This window comes from Motacilla alba, chromosome 1, assembly GCF_015832195.1.
Source record: "Motacilla alba alba isolate MOTALB_02 chromosome 1, Motacilla_alba_V1.0_pri, whole genome shotgun sequence".
Lineage (NCBI taxonomy): Eukaryota > Metazoa > Chordata > Aves > Passeriformes > Motacillidae > Motacilla > Motacilla alba.
In genome coordinates, this window is record NC_052016.1 from 74169823 (window position 1) to 74196276 (window position 26454).

The 26454-nt window shown below is 37.6% G+C and overlaps 2 protein-coding genes across 9 annotated transcripts in view; one reads left to right on the top strand and one right to left on the bottom strand.

Annotated features, from left to right (window-relative positions):
- Nucleotides 1-128: 128 nt before the first annotated feature.
- DIS3 (DIS3 homolog, exosome endoribonuclease and 3'-5' exoribonuclease) lies at nucleotides 129-19804 on the bottom strand. The gene is made up of 21 exons (XM_038127284.1): nucleotides 19465-19804; nucleotides 17199-17356; nucleotides 16225-16418; nucleotides 16046-16119; nucleotides 14830-14997; nucleotides 13725-13889; nucleotides 12657-12770; nucleotides 12430-12567; nucleotides 11237-11383; nucleotides 10362-10478; nucleotides 9443-9544; nucleotides 8783-8847; nucleotides 8600-8684; nucleotides 7863-7990; nucleotides 7321-7407; nucleotides 6520-6676; nucleotides 4741-4955; nucleotides 3475-3643; nucleotides 2941-3099; nucleotides 2398-2520; nucleotides 129-458 (listed from the first exon to the last, which is right to left on the bottom strand). Exons 1-21 carry the CDS (start codon nucleotides 19699-19701, stop codon nucleotides 369-371), a joined length of 2892 nt encoding a protein of 963 aa, XP_037983212.1. The 5' UTR covers nucleotides 19702-19804; the 3' UTR covers nucleotides 129-368.
- The window catches only part of PIBF1 (progesterone immunomodulatory binding factor 1), a 109825-nt gene continuing 100740 nt past the window's right edge, over nucleotides 17370-26454 (top strand). For 4 of the 8 annotated variants that reach the window (XR_005255778.1, XR_005255779.1, XM_038127298.1 and 1 more), the window contains exons 1-4: nucleotides 19843-20173; nucleotides 20956-21271; nucleotides 22093-22193; nucleotides 23938-24136. Coding sequence is in view for 6 of the 8 variants with exons in the window: in XM_038127298.1 (XP_037983226.1) it covers nucleotides 21020-21271; nucleotides 22093-22193; nucleotides 23938-24136 (552 nt within the window). In the remaining 2 variants the exon portion in view is untranslated. Of the gene's footprint in view, nucleotides 19480-19842; nucleotides 20174-20955; nucleotides 21272-22092; nucleotides 22194-23937; nucleotides 24137-26454 lie in introns of those variants that run through there. The other 4 variants (XM_038127324.1, XM_038127334.1, XM_038127307.1 and 1 more) reach the window with 4 other exon arrangements.

The window sequence follows — 26454 nt, forward strand, 5'->3', positions numbered from 1 at the left end:
TTCTTTAATAATTATGTTGTTCAATTGCTTCTTTCAGTTTTGAGGTGCTAAAGAGAATGCACGGAAGTGCTGACTTCTATCAAACCTCAAACCTTCCTTAAGGCTATTAACAAGAAAGTCTACAATAATTTCTTCACTTTGCAGAAATATTTATTTTCACCCACAGGACAAAGGTGTAGATATACATGATTTTAAAATTTGTTCTGCATTCATAGTCATAAAAAAAGTAGCATTAAAAAAAATTCTTTTACAGATTATTAAAATTTGTATTAAAAAAGTAAACAAAACCTGCTTCTAGCATTTTTTGCCCATAGGGAAAAATACATAAATGCAAGTATTTGTGATTTCTTCTTAACTTTTACATCCAGCTATTTTCGTAGCTTCTTTTTCTTTTTTTCTGGTTCGTCCTTGCTGCTTGCCTCTGCAGAGAGACTTGCACACGTATCATTTCCTAATATCTACAGTAAGAAAAAAAACCAGAAGTCAGAACATTTTTATTCAATTTTTGCTATCCTAGTAAAACTTGAGTTTACTTGTACAGACCTTTTACAAACACTGTGTCAACATCAGAAACTTCTGATTTAGATAATCATCTCAAAGAGGGTCTACCATCTTAAAACAATCATAGGTAGAACACTCACCTGAAATAGAAGCTGAAAAAGGCAAAGAGAAGCAACAGCACCCCTCCTGAGAAAGCCAACAGGTTTTTAGCACCCCAGCTATCAGCTTGCGTTAGCCTTACTTTGTGTCTGTTTTCAAAGTGTCCCTCACACTGGAGTCATGGCCTCAACAGAAGCTCTTGACAAGCTAGAGTTGGTGAGTGCAACCAGAGGGGGTAGCTCAGCATGTGAATGCATAACAGAACACACTGGCTCCTCTCTGCTACAATTTATATTGAATAGTCCCTGTTTTTGAAATCACAGGGATTCACCTCAACCCAGGCTGAGGGATGGACAGATCAGAGCAGCCCTGCTGGGAAGGACTTGGGGGGGTACAAGGACTTGGGGGTACTGGTGGACAAAAGGCTGAACATGAGCCAGCAGGGACAAGGGAGGGGATTCTGACCCCACCTGCAGTGCTGCATCCAGCCCCAGAGTCCCAGCAGAGGAAGGGCATGGACCCTTTGGAGCAAGTCCACAGGAGTGCCACAAAAATGATCAGAGGGCTGAAAGCAGCAGCTCTCTGTGAGGAAAGGCTGATAGAGTTGGGGTTGTTGGTCTCAGCCTGGAGAAAAGATTCTAGTGCGACCTTTGAGCAGCCTTCCAGAACCTGAAAGGGGAGCCTGCAAAAAGGCTGAAAAAGCATGGATATCATCCAGTGACAGGAAAGGGGGGAATGGCTTCCCCCTGCCCCCACTTGAAAGAGGGTAAGTTTAGTTCAGGTTTTAGGAAAAAATGGTTTATTCTGAGTGATTAGGCACTGGAGCAGGTTTCGCAGAGAAGATGTGGATGCTCCATCCCTGGAAGTGTTCAAGGGCAGGTTGGATGGGGTTTTGAGCCCATGTCATGAAAGGTGTCCCTGCCTATGACAGCGGAATTGGAACTAGATGATCGTTAATGGTCCTCGTGACCCAAACCGTTCTATGGTTCAAGCTCACACAACAGCTCGAAGATCAGAATATATTTACATGTGTTTGGAATATGATATATTTATGTGATTTTTCAAGGAAAAAAAGTAATCATGTTTGACTGTTTAAACAGAAAGAAGCTCTTGCTTATTTTGGGTTCTCTTTTTCCTCTGTGATAAGGATACTCAATTGATGCAACCATCTGTTTACCAAGAAAGTTACATGTACCTTACTCTAAGAGCATGATTTTGTAATGTCATGCAAAATACTTATTAGGCCTAAAGTGTGAGAGCAAGTGAAACTCCCTGTGTCCCAAATGCACAAATAAGCTAGAACGGAAAAGTTTTGAGACAGTTATTAGGACATTACAGTTTTTATAACATTATCAAGACAGAACTTTTATATTGTGGGAGTTGTAAGACAGAACTGCCATTGACACTCAGCAATTATACAGAGCTGAGCCACCCATCACAGTTACAACTGTAGTTCACTGGAATAAAGAGAACATGCTACTGGATTTTGGCAGATTTTCAGAGGGATATTTGATTACAGAACTGTGAAATTCAATACATTACTTCAGCAAATCATCATCATTTCCAACAGTGGAAATGTCCTGATGGGCCCAGAACAGTAGTTTAATTTAGAGAGCTCTATTCTTTTCAACAGCCAGTGAAGGCAGACCTGTGTTTTATTGAGAGTGGATATGAAGCAATCATTACAAGCTGCTGCTAAATTATGTTTTTTCTTCTGGGTTAAATTTCAATTTTACCACATGATGATTTTTTAACATTACTAAAGGATAATATGGCTCTAAGAATTTTGTGCCTTACCTTGGGTTCTACCAACACCATCCGCATTTTCTGGTGTTGGATGTTGGAATCATCCAACATAATGTTCACTTTAACTTTATCAAATATATGTAATGTTGTGTCTTCCACAGTAAGTGATGGCACCTGAAAGTTCAAATTTTGTATAAATACTCACTATTTGCAACAGCTTATGTTTTTATACAAATAAATACCTTTGTATGAAAATAGCACTGTTACATGCAAATAAAATAAACCAAAAATTACTATAGTGAATATTCAGTGTTGTAGTATGTGATACATGCATTTTCTGCAGTAACTAATCAGATAATTAGATGTCAGTACTATCTATTACAGAAACAAATTCCTGTCAGAACCTACTTATTTAGACTTACAAAGACTAAAGTGGGATTCATTACTACTAGAGATTAATGAACTTGCATTTAGAAAAGCCTCTCTTACCCTTCTATATACAACTATAATAAAGTTTAGTCATTCTGCTTGCTTACCAAATTAAAAAATAAAGGTGCTTAAGAACAAACCTTAATAATAATAGTAAGAACATACCTCACTGTTGTACTCCAGTTTTGGTGTTGGTTTATCTTTTTCTTCAAAGAAGACTGTTCCTTCTAACCCATACTTGGGAATCAGAACCACAACAGCATTTTTTCTTACAAATAATATATATGCATCTTCATTTACTACTCCCTTGGTTTTGAAGAACAGCTGTAACAAAAGCAGAACACACAAATAAGAAAAAAAAAGCACTAGAACATTCCTTCTGAATTACAAATACACTATCTCAGAAAAATAAAACATTCAAATACACATCTATACTTGGTGATAATTACACAGCATATCCTGAAAGCAGATTTTAAAACTCATAAACCTCACAACATTACTGTAGGATTAAGCATTCATATTTGTAAAAGCACAAAACTAAAAGAATCTTTAAGATGCCATTCTGAGTTTTTCAGAATGAGCAAAATGTTTTAAGCTTTTTGTAAGAAGCCTTTATCATTTCTGTACTCTTGCTTGGTTTTGCCCTTGCAGTGTCCATAGTGCATGTTATGTTCAACATAACATCTCAGAACTACTTACCTGTGTATGGAATGCCACAGAGGCTCTTTGTGCATATTGTGCCATTTTATGTCGGTAATTGAGATTTTTACACATCTCTGCCAGTTTGTGTTTATCTGTGAGCTCTGGGTAAGTACGGTCTGCTCCTATGGCCACTGCCAAAAGCCGATGCACTATGATATCAGCATACCTGCAAAGATGAGGTTAAAATCATCAGTGACATAGTAAGACATAGTTTTTCAAAAGTAATAAAGTTTCTGAACATGCATTTGTTTTTGTGGATTTTATAGATTTAATTAGATTTTTAGATTTATAGATTTAAGTTTTTCTAATAATGACCATCTGCTGGTCATTATTATTAATGACCTCTATTAATTCAGCATCCATCCCTGCTGAACAAAGATGCCCTGCAGAGCCAGAATACTGTTATAATGCTTGCTAATATAAATTTTTCATTGTGCCAGAAAAAGAAACAAAGTTGTATTTTTGGACAACAGAATGATCTTTCACCATGGCATTTTAAGCCAATCCTTCTTCTCTTTCCCATGAAATTAAGACAAATTTAGTGTAGAATAGTATTTCAATGCCATAGATCTGCAAAGCATAATCACATTTGAACTTCTTGCTATATAACTTATTAGAATTTCAGCGAGGAACATTTTAATACATCTGGTAAGAACAAAAATTTACCATTTGGACCCTAGAAGTTCTACAAATTATCCATAAAAATGCATAGGAATTTTAATACACATCCAAGAGATTTCACTTTAAACGTTTCTAAGGAGCACAACAATTAATTTTCTTCAAAACTCAGTGACTTCTTGGTCAGATGAAAAACCTAACATACTTTTCCAAGAAGTATGATTTTATTGCATGCAACAGCTGCCAATACCAAGTTCCCAGTTACCAGTGTTTTCATATGGAAAATTCAGTCTCCTAAAAATTTAAACACAATTTCTATCTCAAAAATGACTGAGCAAACTCCGCCTCAGTCTCTGGCTAAGACTACTGCTGACTGACCCTGAAGTGCACTTTAATGGCAGACATGTGCCTTAGAGTTGTATTCCTATTGTATTTTTTTTAATGTTATTAAACCCTAGGAGTTGTGGACAGTAAACCTGGGAGTGTACATGAAGATGGACTGCAACATAAGCCACTGCTGTTTCAACTGAAATCTAATACTGAATAGAAACTTTTAAACAATTTTTTTTAATGGACAGCACCACCATTTCTTCACAAATAAATCACTTATTTCTTTTCTCTGAAACTTCTGTAAAATACAAGTACCTTCTAATAGGTGAGGTAAAGTGAGTGTAAATAGGTGAGGCTAAACCATAGTGATGAAAATCATTATCCATTCCCGAGCAGAAATAAACAGCTTGCATCATGCAGCGAGTGGTCAAAATTCGCAGCAGTGTATTTAGGTAGGGCAATGTGGGAGATTCAGCTTTGTCTAATGATTCAGCTAAAGCTTTTGCTGAATCTGTTTTAATTTCCAAATTCTGAAAGGAGAGAAAAAAAGAGACAAAAAAGGTCAAGCATTACTAACAAATATTATGAATATAAGCAGAAATGTAACACATCTAGGATAATCTTAGCAACTGGCACAGGTAGAGCACCTAATAACGTGATGGAACGCTACTACTACAAAAGCACACAAAAAAAATCCATCCATGCACAGGTCCCACCCTCATTATTACTAGTGTATTATGCAAAAAATGAAATGCTGAGTCAGTAGCTTAGAATTTAGAAAAGACACCCATTCTGAACTAAGAAATACTTCATGCCAATATTAACAGGGTTTTATTTCCTTTGGTTTGATTTTTCTATCCCTTTATTAAATCAGAAAGAATGTAAAAAAACCCTCACATGTTTATGCCACACAAAGACTCTCATCCAAGCACAAGGTAAGTAATTGACTTTATGGTATTTCCTCTGCAAAATTATTATAATGTACACTTGGAAAAGTGAAATATACAACTAGTACTGTGTATGACATTTTTTCCCTGTTTGCCAGTGCTCTCTAATAAAAATTCAGGTAGTGTGAAAATACATAATGCATTTTTAACTTCCAGAAACACAAGGTAAATTTCATCACATTGAAGTTGAATGCTCTTTCCATCACATACAGCACTGACAATGAAATATGATCCAGAGATCAAATGATGCCTGTATTATGGTAAGGTAATTGCATTTTACTTACATTAAAAATGTACAAATAAAGCATTTTAATACCTAATTGTGATGGTTGTGTCAAAAGCAGTAAAAATGCCACTTTGGTTTATTAAAAGAATGTTTACCTAAGCACAGGAATTTAGTTTTCCAAATAAAACAGTACTTAAAAATAATTTTCAGAACACAAATCATTATCATTATTCCAGTTTTACAGAAGTGGAAAATTAAATGGGCTAGGTTTAGGCTTGTCTATTTATGTCACACTGAGAGAATCTGCAAGTTTCTCTCTAGACCTTAAGAAAAAAAAAAGGAGTGGGGAAAGAGCTGAAGGAGATGTGAAAGTATATCACAGTAACTACAAAATTACAAGTTAAATAAAAGATCCTGAAACTGGAAAACTAATTTTTTTTGTTCAGACTCCTTAATTGAATTAGCCTTGTTTCAGGCTAAATAAACCTCTAACTGGTTTATGGAGAAGATGGAAACTCTAAACAATTTTCTTACTTCCTGACATTAAGAGAAACATGTTATTTGATGTGACTGATCAGTTTTTAAGTACATCAATAATGTATGTGATCCAAAGCCAAAAACTGTCTCAAAAATCACATGTGGCTTGGTGAGGAGAAGCATTCACAGCTCACAAGTGCTACAATGTAAGATTAAAGAGAGTGGTATGTTTTCTTTACCTAAGAAAGGTTTTAAAAAGCACAAGATTCTTCCTTTCACCTAGAGGTACAATTATCCTGCTACAAATACCAGGGATTTCAAAGAGTAGCTGATACACTTTTAAAATACTGCTTTCCAGCCCTTATTCCTAGGGAAGTGGCCAACCAGAGATAAAATACAGCTTTTCATTAATTAATTCACTTAATTAGCATGGTAAAAACTTACCTTGGACTTTGCAGCCTTTACAAGAATGTCATAATTTGATGGGGGAGGAGCAGGATGTTTCCGGAGCAAGGCAAACTCTGGGAACTCATCATAAATTTTTTGTGCTACAGAAACATTGGCAAGCAACATGAACTCTTCAACCATGGAATTTGTCTCTCTATCAAGATAAATATATTATATTGTTAGAAGAGCATTAGACATTTACTTTGAGTGCCTAATGAAGAAACATTCCCCCATCCTAATGATGGTATGTAATATTAACTACTGGTTTTGAACATTTATACAAGTAGGCAAGCAATTTTAAGACTAAAAACAATGCTTATAAGCTCCAAATACTAAGTCAGAAGAAAAAAAAAAACCTGGAATATTCTAAAACATTAAAATCAAGAAAAATGCTCATTAAAATGCCTGAAAAAAACAACAGATAAACCTCTTGACTTCTTCCTACGAATTTCACATATGAAGCATACAGTTCAAGACTCACTCCATAAATACTGCAGTAAAATAGAAGAATTCTCTTACTGAGGATCAGCTTGACTGAAGAAGTTGTGGATGCTCTATCATTGCAAGCATTTAAGCACAGGCTGGGTGGGGCTTTAAGCAACCTCATCTAGTGGGAAGTATCTGGGCCCATGGCAGGGGGTTAGAACTAGGTAGGCTTCCAAGGTCCCTTCCACCTCAAATCATCCTCTAATTCTGTGACTATTAAGGAACTTTGTACACCATTAACTAAATGTTGCTACTTAAACATGTCTTTAATTCCATCCCTACTGTGAATTAACTAACAAATAAAATGCATACTTAAGCTCCTTAGTCTGCAGATCAATAGGATCATGAGTTTCACTGTCCATGTGGAAACGAACTTCTGGTGACGCAAGTATCAAGGCTCTGCAACACAGTAAGTGGTATTAAAAATTACAGTAAAGCAGACACAGCAGCTGAGCTGCAAGCCTGTAACACCATGTAACACCATGACACTATAATTTAAAATTGGCAGAAATTAAAAATAAACTTGTGGAATTAATGTTCAAATTTACAGAAAATATCATCGAATACACACCATAGAAGCTCCTAAAATTTCAAATGCTGCCCTCTAGTTGTGCTTTTATGACTGTGAGATCCATATTGATTGATCTTGTGAAGAAAAAGTTAATATCCCAAATTTATATACTTTGGGAAATATAGATAAGCATTCTTATGCAAATCAAAATGGAAAAATACTTCTCTTTCACAAGATTTTCACTAGAAAAATGGACACAGAACCATAATATATTTTGACAGCAAGAACAATCAGAAAAAAACATGGAGGAAAAGGTAACAGGTACACTGCATACATAGCTTACCCATTATCAATTCTTTTCTTCTTCAGGATTTTTGCTAATTTGTTTAGTCCACGTAAGCTGGTAGTAATATCATCATTCATAGTTGCTGAATCGATTCTCATCTGTGCTTCAGCGTATGTAAGAGAAGCCTTGAAGAGGTTAAAAAAACAAGACATCATGATACATACCTGAACACTCTAAAAAAACCCCACAGTTCTTTCTGTCTTGCAGAATGTGCAGCTTGCTGTCATAGCTTGCTTCACAATAATACAAAAGCTTTACATTCAATACCTAAATGCCTGTTATTCACAAAGAATAATGGACAAATGAGGACAGATCTATGCAAGATATTAAGATATACCAGGCATTTACCATGGGTTTGGTTTTGTTTTGTTTTTTTTTTTCTGATCATATGTGTTTTATATATTGGAAGTCTAATTTTTAGAAATGTATTGAACATCTTGAACATCCACAGAATCCATTGAATTTTCCTGATTAGCTGGTACTTATCAGCCATGTCCTGTATGTGTCACACACAAAGTAACTGTACACATAAACACTTCAGCCTTAGAGGCTGAGAAGAATATTGAAGAATCATTTTCTTTATTTTTAGTATTTCAGCACCATTTTCTAATTCGAAAAAAATATGAATCATTAATCAGAAAAAAAACTTTATTATCAAGTCTGCTGATCATTGTTTTTATAATACAGTGTACAGCTTTTTATTTCAGAATTATAGTAACATTTACATGACTTACCTTGGAATTAATAATACTCTTTGTAAATCTGGTTTTTAGAATTTCAGCCTTATGGTTCATTTCCCATATGCATGAAAATGCAAGCCTATGAGAGAGAGAGAAGGAGGGGAAAATCTGTTAAAGTCCCTACATAAACAACAGTAGTTTCTTGCCAGGATCAAAGTATGGATCATATACATATACCTGTCCACATTAGATCTCAGAGAGCACAAGTTGGAACTAAGTAGCTCTGGAACCATGTCAATTCTCTGCAAAGTAAAGAATAAAATAAGCTACTATTTTAACTTCCTGATTTTTAATGCAAAAAAACCTTAGAGATATTTTTTCTTTAGCCAAAAAATCTCAGATTACTGAAAGAAAATTAAGCTATTTCAAGAAAATTAATTCCAAGATTTATTTTAGTTATCATCTTTTTAGTACCAGTGATTTCTGAAAAGAAATCATGGTCTGGAAGAAATAACCAGGTCTAAAACTACAGTGTCAGTGAATGCAAATCATAGGAGCCTTCAGAGATTTAGCAATCACAAAAAACATAAAAACCAATGGAAAAGGCAAAACCAGGCCACTTCTTCCATTTCAGACTGGAATTAAAACAGTATTCCAGTTTCAGAACCACATGCTAATAATGTTTCAAACCAGAGTTGAATGGGATATTGTCCAGATAGTGGCTTTTAAAAGATAAAACAGAAAATAAAATTGTCTTAGACAAATTGTCTAAGTTGTGTTTTTTTTTTTTTTTTCCTCCTTAGGTAGGAGAGAATGTCTCCACTCCCAGGAATTAAAAGAGGAAAGCAAAGAAAATCCAACCACTTAATCACACAAGAAGCTGTAGAAAATAATTACTTTTTCACACAGATACACTGTTGTTCCTCTTTTTACTGACTCCTCATCCAAAGCATTTCCTGGGCGAATAAAATGACTGACATCTGCAATATGCACACCAACCTAAAAAAAAAGCATCACGTTATGCACCTCATGAAAGAGAAACAGTTTTAAGAGTGAAAGAAACTTTCCCACATTTTTACAAACCAATATATCCATTCCCAGTTCCTTTCAGCAGCTCCCATATTTCATAATAAGAATAGTTTAAACCTATCATACTGATATAAAAAAAGTAAACAGTTGCAGCAATTATTCAGAATAAGGGCATTTGTACATTTAGGGGAAAGTTATATTCATGACCAATTCAGCTTTTCCTTGAGGGCCCAAATAACTTCTTTCATGTTCTTCAAGACTCACTGCAAATTTGTTTTTGCTTTTCTTTTTGCTGGACTTTCTAGTCTGGCACACCCTACTATTACAATTCCAAATTAATTTCTAAAGAAGACAATCTGACTGAACCACATATAAGGGAGTAGAGAGCTGGTATTAAGCCTGTAGCTTTTTACTGCCTTTTTAAAAATAAAATAGTAACTCCACAGGCGTTACAGCAGTAGCTTAGCTTTTTCTTTTTTCATAGTTCCTTATCCTAGCTGTAAATATTCTTGTTTGTAATACTTAGCTAAAGCAGTAAATACATTTTATGTTAAATTCTCATGCCAAATGAGGATAAAGCAGGGTGAATTTATAAGACACTAATTCTCACTTTTGACAGTGATCTGATGCAAATCAACTCCCTTTTTTATTACCATCCTGCAGCTGTGCAAACACCATTAATTTATTTATAACAGATCTGGACCTTTGCATGTGTCGTTTATCACTACTGCACTGTCTGTAAAATAAAGGAAGAAGTAAGTAAATAAATGATAGATTGATACAATACCTCTAGATTTCCATTTCCTATTTCTCTACAATGTAATGCATCATCAATATCTGTACAACCAGGAGGATCAACACTACAAACATTCAGATGCCTCAAGTCCTCCCTGTGTTTCATATCCTGAAATTTAAAAGAAACAGAAAGTTATTTTCAAGAACACCTTCCTTTTCCAAGTAACAATGATCATTTGAGAAAGGCAAATTATGAAAGATTTTCCCCAGCCACCATTTATTTTCAGAACGTTTATTTTGTTTTGGGCAGTTTGTTTGTTTGTTTTATGACAAGACCAAAATAGATATGCAGAAACTAAAATGACAGAAAAAACAACACAGAAGATTATTTCCTTTTTTTTTTTTTGCTTTACAGAAATGAGGAGGAGAATTAGAACACAACCATAGTTTCATCACACTCTCAGAATTAGCAAGGTGAGGAACTGAGATTTTTTGAAGTGAAATTTTGACTGATGTCCAGCTGAATTACTTATCTTGGATATGACTGCTCCAACGTCTAGCTTTCTAAGGCTTACATGTCTACATAATTGAAAGGAACTAGACATCTTGGAAGTACCTATCCTTACAAAATCGCTATCTCTTTCCTTTGCAAAAAAACTTCTTTTATCTTTATATTCTTTAACAAAACCTGTAGTATCATCTTTACCTTAAAATATTTATCCCAAACAAATGCAGTTTTAGCCAAAATGCAAAAACTTCAAGAGGTCTTGTTTCCATAGGAAATCCAGCTGAGAGTTCCCATTAAGACAGAACACTCCTGGACAACATTATTCATCTATTTCTGGTGCATTGGGATATTCAGGAATGTCACAGTTTGCATTGAAGGGGAAGGCACAGTAATTACTACAATAATTTACAAATTATTACCTCTTCTGTAATGCTCCATGGCATTTTTGGTAGGAAGCTAAGAACAGCCTGAGAAAAAGCCTGGTGAGGGACATCATGTTCAAGCAGAAGAACTTCTGTCTCTGTCTCTTTATCTCCAGCGCTTCCCAAATTCTTTACAAAATGACCCTGAGGAATAATACAGGTACATACACACACACATATCAAGCAATACCATTTGTCCAAAAGTCAGTATTAAAGAACATTAACCCTTAAATTATTCTTGTATTAAACTACACAGTAGAAGCAATCTTTTTTTTTAATTTGGTTAACTTTCTCATCTTTAAGAGAAATTTAATTTTAAACGTTTATTTGATGTAGTAAGTCTGAACCAAGTCCATCCAGACTCTTTTCTTAGAATGGGTCTAAATTCTCCATAATTAAGACTCCAAAACTTATAAATGTGAAATCATTTGCAGGAAGGAAAACCACTGCTGCAAAAGCAGAACTAATACACTCTCATTTCTCTATGGGTGTGCCTTGTGCCACACATCTCACACCCAAATACCACATCAACTCCGCCTTCTTCCTCACTTCTCTGCAGTAATGCTGTCATTGTCTTAATACTTCTTCCATATATCCCATGCTCCCTCCATTTCTCTAAACTAGCGGCAGACACCTGTGCTCTACTTCAATACAAGCTGTGCATTCCCACAGGAGCCACTGGAAGACTCTTCAAAACCTAGCTAGTGTTCAATACAAATGGAAGGCAGTGTCCTCCTCAGTTTCTCATACAGGCTCCATTATTTATGCTGAACTTTTAACTACTTTTACCCTACTGGCAATTTGATTGCACTGGGTGCATTGGGTGAAATATCTGCTAGAGCAGTGATTGATATGTGTGAATGAGCAAAATCAGAGCAAAAGATTCGCATTTCTAGGACCACAGACTAAAGTTCCTGGTTAATCTACATAAAGCACCTTAGGTAGCACAAATATGTTCACAGCAGAACTGGATGAGTAAAATTTTTAAGTATAATAACCCCACAGCTGGTTGTAAGTGCAAATTAAATCATTTAGAGACTTCCTCAATTTCCACCATCAAACGGCACTCAAAGAATTTAAACCTCATCTCAACACTGTTTGCAGTTACTCAGTGTTGCAGATAAATATTTTATCTAAAAAATACAAAAAATCAGGTAGTTAAAAGTTCAGAAAAAAATGTCTAAACTTACATTAGGATACCTGGAATTCCTGGGCCAACCATCAATAGCAACAATTATTCTTTGCCCTTCCAATGTATCTGCCTGTCTGGTTTCTATTCGAATGCGAGGAATTCTGCGATCAGCTGGTGTAAACAAATGGCGCCTTGCCTAAGAACAGCCAGAAAAAGGAACAATTAATTTCCATGTAAAGAAGAAAAACCAACCCTGCACTTAGAGTAGGTGGATGATTTCCTCACCTCTTTGATCTGTGACTTGGAAAGCATCCCACAATACGGCCGCCAGTTTCGTTTTATAATGCCCACTACTCTTCCCGTGGGCCTCAGCATGTCCTTGTTAATGGAAGTCTTCAGCTGGTAGAACACAGGTTAAAAATACAAAACTGTCTGAACTCATGCTCGACATGAGTAGGTAACCTACAGTAGGTAGCTTAAAACTTAGTAGCAACATTTTGTAATCCATTATAAAGACATAAATTCTATTATGACTTTATAAATAGAACCTCCTGTGCCTCCCTGTGCTTTCCATGACTTTTAATACTTTCAGTATGTGACACAACTGAAATCACATCAGTATGTGATGTGACATAGCAGAGACTAAGACTTCTCTTAGTGGGAGAAGACAGTGCTCTGCAGTGTTCAGCCTTTTTCTGCTGTTCTTCATTTTTCTGCAAGGATGTCCATTTAGAAAACCCAAACAAATAATATTTTCCATGTTGTTTTACCATCTATTATTTTAATTTTTTGGAGTTCTTTTACACTACCTGAAAATTCTCCAGTAATTCTCCACATAATTATTAAAAAACGTTCCCATGAAATTCAGTGGAAAGATAATAAGTGGATTTTTAAAGAAATTATCTTCTTGTACAGGTCATACATGCATGCGCAGGCATGCACATTATGTGGAACTACTGCAAGACCCAAAAATATTTTACAACAGGTTCCAAATGTATGTATTTCCTATAAAAGGTGACTGTCAGCATGATACAACACCTACTCTAATAAATCCTAATCTGCATATCAGTAAATACAGTTTTACATTATTACATGACTACCCCTCAGTAACTTTTGGATTCATTACACTTAATAAAGTAATATGGGAATTTCTAGCAGAGGCTAATTGGAAATGATCCATTTTATCCACCATCATGTATTTAACACAACTGTACAACTCCAATGAAGTTTTATGATTTCTGTATTCACATTTTATAAAGAGGATATATAAATCTAAAGCCTAACACTGTCAGGGCATCACAGATTTCATCTCTTTCATAACAGCACAGTTAGGAAAAAATATTTTTTTCATACAATGTTTTCTTTCTCCTCTTCATTTTCAATGTTCTCTTCATTCGGGCTGTCGTCCTGCAAGACCACTGAAGATGGTGCCACCCATTCATCTTTTGCCAACAGCTCCACGGCTACAATATCTTCATGAATTGCTCGGTTTAAATGTTTCAGACCCTGTACAATTACCTGGATTTTTTAGAAAACAAAATGGAAATGCAAATATTCATGATGATGAAAACCGAATATCCAAATCTAGAGCAGTGTAACAGAAGAGTAAACGTGTATGACAGGCTTTACATTCCAAAGAATATTTTAAAGCATGGTTGTGATGCACTTTTTTCCTCTGACAAGGTTTCTTACAGTACAGATGATCTTATTTCAAGATTCCAATTTCTTCTACAAGAAATATGTTTTCCCCTGGTTTTGTTTTTTTTTTTTAATTTTTAAATTAAGTCAGACAATCCTATTTTTGCAAGATAGGGGATTCCACATACTACTGAGAAAGAGGAATAAAAGAGATACAAGAGAAGTACCTCCAGCTGCCACAAATAGGGAGGGAGGAGACAATTGCCACTGCTTGGAAACAGTGTCTCTACAACTGCACCAACCGAGAATCCAGCAGGCAGACATATGGATTAATTGCTGGGTGGGAAACAGCCCATACACCCCTCACCAGGAAAACAGCAGAGGGAAACAAAGCAGGGGAGCCCCACAAGGGCTTACGACTGTTTTTTTCCCTGAAAATCCTCCTATACACTTGTTCCTTTGTCTTTCACCAAATATATTTCAAACTGATTTTAAAAACTGTTAAGATGTCAATTTAAAAACTATTAATGACCAATATTCATCTTTATTTTACCAATTACTTTATCAAACTAATTTTAAATACATTATTAATTTCAAATACATGATTATTTTTTCCAAAAAGAGCACATCAGCATTTCAGCAGTCTATATCCATACAAATAAAAAATGAAAACATCAGCACAAACATCAGAAAAAAAATATAAGGGTAAAAAATTACTAATATGCTCCATTTTAACATATGCCACCATGAAATATTTAAATTTTAAGTCATTACTAAGGCAAGTGAAAGTTTACTGCATGGAGGTAAAATTAGAACTCACCTCTTTGTTTTCTTCAGCATCTCCATGAACCCAAACAGTAGCTTCAAGGTAATTCTCTCTGTTTGCCCTGTAAGTTCCTTGTAGGTAAATACCAGATTTTATTCCTTGCTGCAATTTGCTAAGAGGAATATGTTCTGGGAATATTATTTTTCCACCTTCTATTTCTTTCTTTATGAAAAAAAGAAAAAGAGGATATTTTCAGTATTTTATATTCATGTTAATTTCAATACCAAGCTCTGGAACACGACACACTCAAACTAACAAACTCCCTAATTGTAACTGTGTGTAGGTATGAATATGCACAACAATTAAAAAAAATTATTAAACAGTAATTTTTCTAATGAAGCATCAAAAGCATAATAATGTGGCAACTTTAGGAACTTTTCTTGTTCTCCTGCAGTTACTTAAAAACATGCTGCACAATTTCATGCTGATTTGGATATAGTGACTGAACAGATACTTAACAAAGAAAATATTAGCATAGTAAAGAGTATGGCACATAGTGTATGTACTGTAAGCAATAGGAAACATTGTGAAAACACATTACTGTGGCCAAAGTTTGGAGCAGTCAGACAATTGCTTACACCTGAATGATCTACAGTTAACTGCTGAGAATACCTGAGCCCTTTTTCTTCCCGCTTTTGCACAGAGCTCTATTCTGTTAAAACTAACTCTGATGAAATTAGCTTTCCTATTTTTGTGGTGAGTGTTCAGCTATATCAGTTGTATGTGAACATATGAGTCTTGATTCTGTCAAAAACAAAGCACAAGGAAGTAGAAGAGGATGTAGCTCATATTTGAGCTGCAGCCTGCTTTTATGTGAACTTAACTAACAACCAAACGAAAATGCTTTTGATCATTAACTTAACATAAATTTTCCAGCAGACACAAAACAAAGATTAAATAGTTTGCAATATATTTTGTTTTCATTTTGATGTTTCTGTTATTATTCTCATATTCACAATAGTTATCTAAAGCAACTAGCTTTTTACAGATAACAAGATACATACTAACAGGCATATAAGCAGAACTGAAAATGGCTGCAATATTTCCTTTTTACTTTTCAGTTGTCAAAAAGTTAAATTGCCAAAATGGTAATTAAGTCCAAACTCCTTGTATTCCAAACTGATGCCAGTACCCTGACATACAGTATGCAATATTATACTACAAGCCATTTGTGATCAATTTATTTTATAAAAAGAAAATAAAAACATACCCCTTCATCAGATACACAAGCAAGACGATCTACAAGCTCAGGATTAGCTGTCAAGCTTTTTATATACTCCTCACCTATAAAAGCACACATGTAAATATTTATGTAAGAGATGCATGGGATTTAGGTATCAAGTTACTGTTCAGTTTATTTGAGCAATAAATTAGAACTAGTTCACTTACATGTATAAGCAGTTATTCCTTCCTCCAGAGCTTTCTCTTTATTAATTCTGTCATTTGTTAAAAAGATAACTTGAATCTTTTCCTCATCCTCTATTTTCTTCAAGTGATCATTGTACCATTTCACAGCTACCCGAATGGCTCTGTCATTGCGGTCATTAGACGTTTCTCCCCGATTTTGCTCTATGTACGTTTCTCTAAACAAATTTTAAAAACAAAGGGGGGTGTTTGACAAACCAAAACAAATCCCAGCTATCTATACTCAATATTTATAAATCTATCTATACTCAAAATTTATAAATCTATCTATACTCAAAATTTTCAGACAAACAAGATCAAGACTGTTAGGCCAAACGTATCATTATTGTACCTATTGTTATAACATGTGTAACACTCAGTAGGCCACTGAGGGGCGAGGAGAGGTGGGTAAAGGAAAATAGGAACAAAGTGTTAATTTCTAACACAACTTTCTCACAGACAATTGAAGATGTTTGCATTCAAGCTGTTAGAACTATGGAAGTAGTTCAAGAATCCTTGAACTATGATACTGCAGTATTGAAAACTAATTGTGAGCACAAATAAAGGCAAATTAATTGCATCTCTGTTTCTTAGAGCTTTCTGTCACTAAACGTAATGGATTTTTGAATTCTGCTACAGACTAAGCTGATGATATTGGTAAAGCACTGGAATATGGTTAAAAGGGACACTAAAATGGAAAAACAGTACCTTATTACTCAAGATAACAGTGCTAATTATTCAATATTCTAACCCCCTTTACATAATATATATGGATTTATACCAACTATAGACAGAAAAGCTCCTGGAACACCAACTACTTCCAAAAAGGATTCCTTAGAAATATACAGTTCTATGACACCAGAGTAATTTTTCTTCCAGTCCACGTGTTCCAGTTTTGTCTCCCATTTTCTTTTATTGGATATCAGCACCACATTGTTATACCCCATTGCACCCCTTACCTGTGATGCTCATTGGTGAAAGAATAGAAATGTTTTTCTTTGTTTTGAATCACGTCCCTAATTCGCTTGTACACTGGCGCACTCCGATTCCTGACTTCTTGGAGGACTGTCTGCAGCACAATGACATTCTTAATAACAGGATCTTCAAGAATATCAATCTGAGGAACAAAATGGAAATGAATCAAAATTGTTGTTTAATTCTGCCTAATAACAGGACTTAGAACATTTCCTCGGCTAATACATGAAAAGCTATCTTCAATAATGAGTGGCTCTCCTTCTGCCTTTTTCCCCTCACTACTGGGAAACTGAACAATGTATAAAGTTGCTGTCTCTTCCTTTTGGGAAAAAAAAAGTCAAATGGGATTTTCCAGCCTCTTTGTGACCTGAAGTGAAGATAAGGACTTATTCTGACTTCCAACAAATTTGCCCCCAGTGTGTGCAGAATTCCAGACAAATGTAAGGCCGAGTCTACACTACAAATTTTGCTTACATAAAATGGGTTCCTATAGAATTTTCCCTTAGTAAACAAAATGCAACTATGCACAGTCTGATGGAAATCTGATGTAATTTACAGGCTGCCTGCCTCTGTGAGGAATGCAAGCCATAAAAATGGTACCCAGCTGACGTGCCTATGCATGTGTAGGTTTGAGTTGTCCAGAAACAATCCCACTGTTAAACTGAAATTTTCATTTCCATGGAGTCAAATCAATGGGCATTGTGCAAGCTGCTCTCTGCTTTTGAAAGACCTTTTTCTTTTTTAAGGAATTTAGTTAAAATTTTCTGCACTTCTCTTTGCCAACTCCTGACATCATGACAGAGAAATAAATATACACTAGAAATCCATGTAATCTGTTGGGAGAAAAAGATGGGAGCTTCACTTCCTATTCCTAAACTCGTGGCAAGAAACTGTGCAAACCCACCTGCAAAATGAGATAGCCGTAAGGCTCTAGAGGGCACAGCTAAAAGAATACAAAGCAATACCAGACCAAGCTCCTGTGAACCTGATGTTTATACGACCTAAAAGATTTAGAGCCATATTCATAGGGGAAGAAATCCAGCATTATTATATGCATAAGCTGAAGCACCAGGCCAAGTCTTACTGTGGCAAAAGTGTTTCAGTTTCTAGGCAAAACCTTTCCCTACCCTTACCAAGGCTTCCTAATCCCCACTTGTCCAGTTCACCTCAGCACACCCTGGCACATTCTCAGAGCATTCTACAGGACACACATACAAATTTCACCAACAAGATACCAAAAAGTCCACTTGTAAGAGGTTGAAAACATCCCTTGACCTGCTGTTTTGAGACAAAAACCCTTACAGCTTTTGGGATCTCTGCTAAAACACACAAGTGTTGTTCCCCTCTCCAGAGAATTTCATGTCAGAATTCATGAATTACAGTTACAGTCTCCAATGTGTGCACAGGGCTGTTCTACCTTGTACACACGTATTCAACAAAAATGAATGGAAACAGTTAAACATCAAGCTTGGGAATTCCTCCCAGCCTCAGTGTACTGTCTGCCCTGCTCAGACCCAATTCTGCACAGCTAGGATGGGCTGCAGAGTGAAGTTGCTCCCATGCTTCCAGAGTTGTATGTGGGATGATTTCGCACCTTGTATTCATTATATGAAATCAACATCACAGTATAAAGAACCTAAACCCTGAAAAGCAGAAGAGGCATTTAGAAAGATTCAGTGACCACAGAAGATCCAAAAAACCAGTGACATGAAGATCCAAATCGCTACTTGAGAGTCCACCAACTTTCTCTGCTTGAGTTTTCATACCCCTAACAGACCACAACAACAAAATAAACAAACAAACAAATAAATACTGTTATTTATTACTACGATTCAGGAAGGAAAAAAAAAGAAACCACAAAAAATAAAACTAAACGAAACAACAAGAAAGGAAACCACAAAGCAAACAAAAAAAATCACACACATACTTCCCCCCGATAAAACTGGAACATAGTCTAAGACCAAACCAGGTTCGCTGATGCTGCAGCCTTCTCTTCAGGAGGTGGCAGGGAAAGACAAAACTGCCCAGGCAGGGATCAAGCAGCCACTGGAACCACGGGAGGAGCCAGGCCTGCAGCGCGACGCCGGAACCCACACGGGAACTCACACCCACAGGGATTTAACAAGACCGGCGCAGGGAAGGCTCGAGCCTCCACATGGAGCCCGGTCGGGCCCAGAGGAAGGCAGCGGCGGGCCTTCCCCAGCGCTGAGGCGGCCCCACCATCCGTCCCTGCCTCCCGGAGGCGCTCACCTGGTGCAGGAGCAGGTTGGTGTCGGGCAGGAGGAAGTGCGGCCCGGGGCAAAGGCTGCTGGCGGGGCCGCTGGGCCGCGCCTCCAGCCCGGGCGCGCTCCCGGTGCCGGTGCCGGGCGGGCAGAGGCGGCACGCGGCGGCGCCGCACGCGATGTCGTCGCGCAGGTAATGCTCGCGCACCACCTTCACCACCGCGCCCGCCCGCGTGCGCCTCACGAACGTCCGCGAGGTCAGCATGGCGCGCGGGGGCGGCGGGAAGCGGCGCGGGAAGCGGCGGGAAGCGGCGCGGGAAGCGGGGAGCGGCGCGGGGAGCGGGAAGCGCGCAGGAAGCGGCGCTCCGGTCGCCGCGGTGATGGCGTGGCGCGCGGCCCCGCCCCCGCCGCGCCGAGGGGAGGCGGAAGCGCGCGCGCGCGTGTGGTGCCGCCGCTGCCCGGGGTGTGTGTGGGGCAGAGCCCAGCGCTGGCCCAGCCCGGGCTGCTGCTCCCCGATCCCCGCCGCTGCCGAGTTACCGCTGGGGCAGCTGCCCACTGCCTTCCGCAGCTTCGGGCATCCTGCGGGACGAACAGTATTCCCTCTTCCCGAGCTGCCCCCGACTGCCGCGGGGAAGGAAGGCGGTGGTGGCGGCCCCGGGAGGGCAGCCCGGCTGTCGCTGGCCCGGGCTCCGAGCGCGGCGTCTCCTCTCCCTGCTGGGCTCTGAGCAGCGCCGTCTGTAAGTAGCAGCCGCGGTCTGTGCCAGGTGGTTGTAAAAGTCCGTGTGGCTGGTGGGTGAAGCAGCCTGGTAAGAACAGTGCGGCTGCTGCTGAGCAGGGAAAGGCCAGCGAGGTCTGAAAGGAGCTTGGAGCTGTGTCGGGCCCGGGCTCTCCTCCCAGGCACCCAGCCGTAGGATAACAGGACAAAGCCTCAAACGGCACCAGGGGAGTGTATGGTTGGACATAAGGTGGATTTTCTAAACTGAGTGATGAGGCATTGGAATGCACTGCCAAGCGAGGTCACCATCGGTGGAACGTGGCGCTGGGTACCATGGTGGATTTGAGGGGATTGTGCCTATAAGTCATAGGTTGGACACGATGATCTCGGAGGTCTTTTCCAATCCGTGTGATTCTGTGATCAAGGTATTCCTTTATAATTTCCTCTAGTAAGTCGGGTTATGCCTCTTATAGGGCGCTGTATACGCTTCATGGGCCTCGGGAGTTTTCAGTGCATGTTCTTTTGATAGCGTGCGTATCTTCATTTAACTGTAGCATCATACTAGTAAACTAGATTCACACTGGTATTCATACTGGTATTTAGGTTATTGTAGTCAAAACGCTTGATAGTGATTGTTCAGGAAGAGGGTCTTGAGGCAGCTGCCCTCCAGAGCTTCTCAAAGTGTTTTTCTTAGTTGAAAAAAAGACGCTCATGTGATACTGAGAAGCATCACTTAGTTATTGGTTTAATGTGGTGGTTAGTTTTTCATAATGACACTTCTTTTAATTGTTTTGTTTCCTGCAGTTGATTCTCCAGGAGGCTCATCTCAAAGTATAGCTTAGAAAAGCTTTGCGAATAGTGGAAGAAAATGTCACATAAAAGCTCTAAGGTAATCAAGAAAGTAAACGTTTCTAGCTCCTTGGAATCTGAGGATATCAGCTTGGAAACCACAGTACCAACTGATGATGTTTCTTCCTCTGAAGAGAGAGAAGGTACTGTAAAAATCACTAAGCAGCTGATTGAACGGAAGGAGTTGCTCCATAATCTTCAGCTGCTTAAAATAGAATTATCGCAAAAAAACTTGATGATTGACAACTTGAAAGTTGAATATTTGACCAAGGTAAGTGTTCTTTCTCCTTTCATTATATAATCTTTTTTTGATTTTGCTGCTTTTAGAGTATAATAGAAACTTCTGTTCTGAAAAGAATTAATTAGAATTACATGATGGAGATCTACTTAGTTGGTTTGGGGATTTTCTTGGTGTGTTTTGTGTTCTTTCATGAGAAGAAGGGGAAACAAAGATACAGAAAGCTTTGCTGACTTCAAGTCATTTTACTTATAAGTAAGTAAGGGAGGATCTAATTAGTTTTACCTTTCCTAAACACAAAGGAAAAACACCTGTTTTCTTTCAGAAATGATGAATAATTTTGTCACTCATGTTAGTAGCATAACAGGGCTTTGAACCTGAACTTGTGGAGTACTAGAGAAGGTGATCTGAATACTCTTCAGTGCTTTGTTAATGTTAGGGATAGAATATTCCAACATGCTTACAGTAGATTTTGTTGTGTACAGGTTGCGTGAAGATGCATGAAATGGAGAAAGGTGTTAAAACATTGCCACGTTTGTGTGCAGTTCATTTTTATAACATACTGTATGCTAACTGGTTTTTACTAGCTTTCTACTCTGAGTTCAAGCCTAACTTGAAATTAGTTGAACAAATAGCCATTTAAGAGCTAAGCCTTTTTTTATTTTTAGCTCACTCGGATAAAGTCTGTGTCATATTCTGAAGCCTTAGTGTATTAAGAGGTCTTGTTAGACAACCATTATTGCACTGCCCACAGCACTGGGATCTTCATATTTTTATTTCAGCTTGTTCTTTTTGTAAAATATTTTTTAAAAATTAATATGGTAACTTATTTGTCTTATACTCACATTCTTTAGATTGAGGAGCTAGAGGAGAAGCTTAATGATGCAATCCATCAAAAGCAGCTGTTGTCTTTACGACTAGATAGTCAGTTGGCATTACAGCAAGAAGATGCCAGGTATGATGGAAATAAAATTAAGAACTTCATCTTTAACAAATTTGTGAGTTAATTTGAATTTGTGTAAATAAGTTATTAACAGAAACAGATAATTATTAATTGCAGGAATAGGATTTCTTTTGCAGATTATATTAGTGTTTTCATTCTAAAAATTGACTTTACATGTTTAGTTTACATATAAGTAAATTAGAATTTAATTGTCACTAGCTGAAGTTTGTGGGCTTAGTTTTATTTTACCTAAATTCAAAATTTAGTAGGAAGAGGTAGTAAAAGTGTTCTTAAAACCAATAAAGAGCAAAAGAACTAGGCAGAGGTGACAGAATTTCCATCAATTTAAACAGAATTTTTAATAAATGCTGCATAGAAAGGGAAAGACTTGGGAAAGGAAGTACATAATGTTTAGCTTTTCCCATTAGTACTTCCTATTTGTCAGAAATGCTTTCAGTTGATGATGTAGAAAGTCACTTTCCATGTTGTTTTTCTGAAATATTTGGAGATAACCTGTAAAACAGACTGACTGACAGGCTTCTCCAAACCACTTTGTCTGCTGAGTATCTCCACACCTGTGAAGAAAGACCATTACTTACATAGTCTCATCTTAAAGCAGAGCTTACAGCATGTGACTACTTCCAAGTCCTATTCTCTAGTAAGGCTAGAACAGATTTAGGGATGTGGAGCCAGACCTGAGATTAGTTCCAGCAAAGTCTTTCAGCTGGGAGCAGCTTATAGTCAGAAGAACATTTGTCACTCTCTATGCTTAGATGCACCAGAGTGGAATATTTTTATGCTGGCCATACTTGAGTTATCTAAGGAGTGTTCAGTAAAAAGGTACTGATGTGCAAACTGTTATTAATAGGCATTAAAAAGTTAAACTACTTTTCCCAATCTTTTCATTAGTTTTCTTTTCAGTCATTTACTTAACTTTTCATCCTCATGTAATAGAATTGTACATACCATGGAGTGTGTCCTTGTATGATTGCTTTCTGTTACCTGTACCCTGCCAGTGGGGTAGATGTTGCCTTGTTTTACTAGTTAGTATTTTTTTTATTCCTTTTTAAGTAATGCAGAAATGACCATGTTTTTAAGAGTTGTAGCTAAAAATAAAAAAAAAAAAAAAAAGTAGGTTAGTTGTCTTTGATCAAAGAAAATAAACACTTCTAAATGTCATGAACTCATGTGCAGTTTCTCTTGCTGTATAAAACGTTATCACTGATGGTAATAGTAGTATGGTATTGTAAGGCTGCTTGTTCTATTCTAGTAGTGGTTGTTTTGTTGTTGTTTTTTTTTTTTAATAAAGGACTCCTATTTTGTTTATTACAGTGATTAGAAAATTAAGGGCTCATATGACTGTGCCTGTGCTGAAACTTAGTAAGGCCCAAGTTCAAGTAATTTACCAGCTCCTTGGGGTTTGTGTGGAAATAGATTCTACTTTTTCATGTTTTTAACCTTTTAATTGATAAATTAAGTCTAGTTTGTAAATTCCAGTCAGCATATGTGGAGATGGTCTATCCTCAGATTCAGATTTGTGTTGTCAATGACTATGGAGTTCTTGGCTTTTTATATATTGTATCTGAAATGACCGTTTAACCGTGGTGGTATACATTCTGGCACTAATTACCTAATCTTTGTAAATTTTTCCCTCTACAAAATGAGCAGAACTCCCTTCTTTGCCAGGGTATTGTGAAGCTTTGTCATTTGTGTTACTCATTACCTGGTATCTTCTGTTTTCAAATCCATCTTGAAGGAAACATCAGGCTCTAATGAAGCAAGAAATGGAAACTATTTTATTGAGACAGAAGCAACTGGAGGAAACAAATTATCAGTTGAGAGAGAGGGCAGGAGATATCCGCCGTAGCTTGAGAGACTTGGAATTAACAGATGAATGCTATGAGAAGCTAAAGTCTCTTCCTGAAGATCAGCTTTCTATCTCTGAATATGTTTCAGTAAGTATTGGGTTTTGTACTACTTTAAAATATAATTTGTACCTTGGATCTGGCTGGGACAGAGTTGACTTTCTTCACAGCAGTCTGAATCTTGCTGTACTTCACACTGGGGGCTGAAACAGAGTTTTGGCTATTGCCCGACAGAGCTTGTACAACATCATGGCTTTCCTTTTTCCCCATTCTGTCCCCCGCCCCAGCAAGCTGTGAATGGTCAGGAGATTGATAGGGGACACAGCTGGACAGCTGACCCAAATTGGCCAAGGTAATACTTCATAGCATAGAATGTCATACTCAGCAGCATAAATAGGAGATATAGGAACAAAGAGAAGGGTGGGGGGGGGGGGGGGGGGTGGTGGTGATGGGGTGGTTATTACTCAGGGACTGCCTGGGTATCAGTTTTGATCAGTTTCTGGGAGGTGATGAGGTCTTTTATTTTTTCTTCCTTTTTTGGTTTTTAAGCTCATCTCTCCTTCAGTAATTGTTTAGAAAACTTGACACCTGAGTTTTCTTGCTTTTGTTTCATTCTTCTCACTTTCTCCTCTCTCCTACTCTGAGGGAAGGCAGCAAGTGGGTGAGCAGCCATACAGGCTGCTGGGCAGGCTCAACCCATCCCAAGCTGTAAACTATGGTGGGTTGTGTTTTTTTTAATCTCCAACTAGAAATAAAGGACCTTCAGAGGCAGATGTGTTTCTGGATCAGTCTGCTATGACTGGGTTCCAGTAAAGAGAGGAACCTTTTAATCCCTGATTCTGATGTCTTGAAAGAGAATAGAACTGCTGACGTATTTTGAGGTTAAGCAGATCGGATGTTACAGTTAAAATGTGAGCACACATTGATGATCTGAAATACAGCAGGCTGAAAAAAGGAATTTGAAACTTGGTTTGCCAGAACCACAAGCTGGGATTGCACTTGCAAATATCCATCACTTTTCTCTTATGCTTTCCATATGTCCCTTTCCTGTTTGACTAAATGCAGGAGACAAAGTGTACCTTAAAGTATACTTTAAGATTCATTTTCTTGATTTAAGATGTTTGTTAATTATGGTCTGTGGGTATGTGGAGAGGCCACCATGTAGTCTTGTTTGCAATAAAAAGCCTCTGAGATGTGTCTAGAGCATCCCAGCTGACTTATGGGAATGAAGAAGATTTAGACGTATAAACCTTAATTCATCAAAATATTAGCATTGTACTTATCTGTAGAGCTTGTTATTAAGGAAGCTGTAAATAATACCATGTTAAAAACCCTAGTACATTTGTTGAGGTATAAATGCTACATGAATGAATTCTCCAGATCAAAGTCATGCTTTACCGTGCTCTAGATACGTACAGAGAAGTAAAAATTTTCACCCTTATCTAAAGGATGTTCTTGTGAACATCTTTTAAAAAAGCAGGGCTTTTGAAAGTGCTAGGAAAATCATAAGGTTCTGTGGGATAAAGAAGAACATACAGCTTGGGTACTGTTAGATTATCAGCACCTAGCTGTCTGCTGTACCCACTGCCCTCTGCAAAAGTTTTTGACGGGGTGTTGTTGATTCCTGTATCACCATGGTTGAAAAAAACAGACTTTTAACAGAAGCTGAAATCCATGTCTGTGGATCTATTGAAATTGGTGTGCAGGAAGTTCAGGACTTCAGGAACTGATTGACAGTCAGTACAAAAGACTCTGTAGCCAGGAAGGATAGATAGCAGGAGTTAGTAACCTTGTCAGCTGCTTTAAGTGAAGCTGTCACAGCACAATTTAGATTTAATTTGTGAGTAGAAAATGGCTGTCAAAAAGATGTGAAGTAGGAGAGATGAATAGCAGCCACTTTCTACCTTTAACCTTCTGTTCTTCGACTCTTGTGTTCAACCAGTTAATGTTATTTTTATGTGTGACAAAAAGTCCTCTACTTAAATGTTAGGTGAAGCTCCTCTCTTCTTCACACATTACTTTTTCTTTTGAAGAAGTAATTTTTAAACCTTTTCTTTTTCTGGATAAGGCATTCTAAAGATGTATTGTAGTAAAGTGCTATCTTCTGCTTTTTTCAACTTCTTTTAGCAAAGGATTAGTGTGAACCTAAGAGTATCAGTTGAGCTTGGTGGTCATTTATCATTACTTCAAGTTATGCAGCTGGTACAGATGCTGGGAGGCTACAGAACTGCATCCTTGTCTGCATCCATTTGGCTCCCAAAGGCTGGGGAAAGGAGTTGGAAGGGAATGCTGTTTCCTGCTTTGCTTGCCTAAGGAGAAGTTGGGCATTTCTATGCAGTTAAAATTTCTGACTCCAGATCTGTGTGCAGACTAATAATATAGCCCACAGATATTAGGGTAAAATTTCC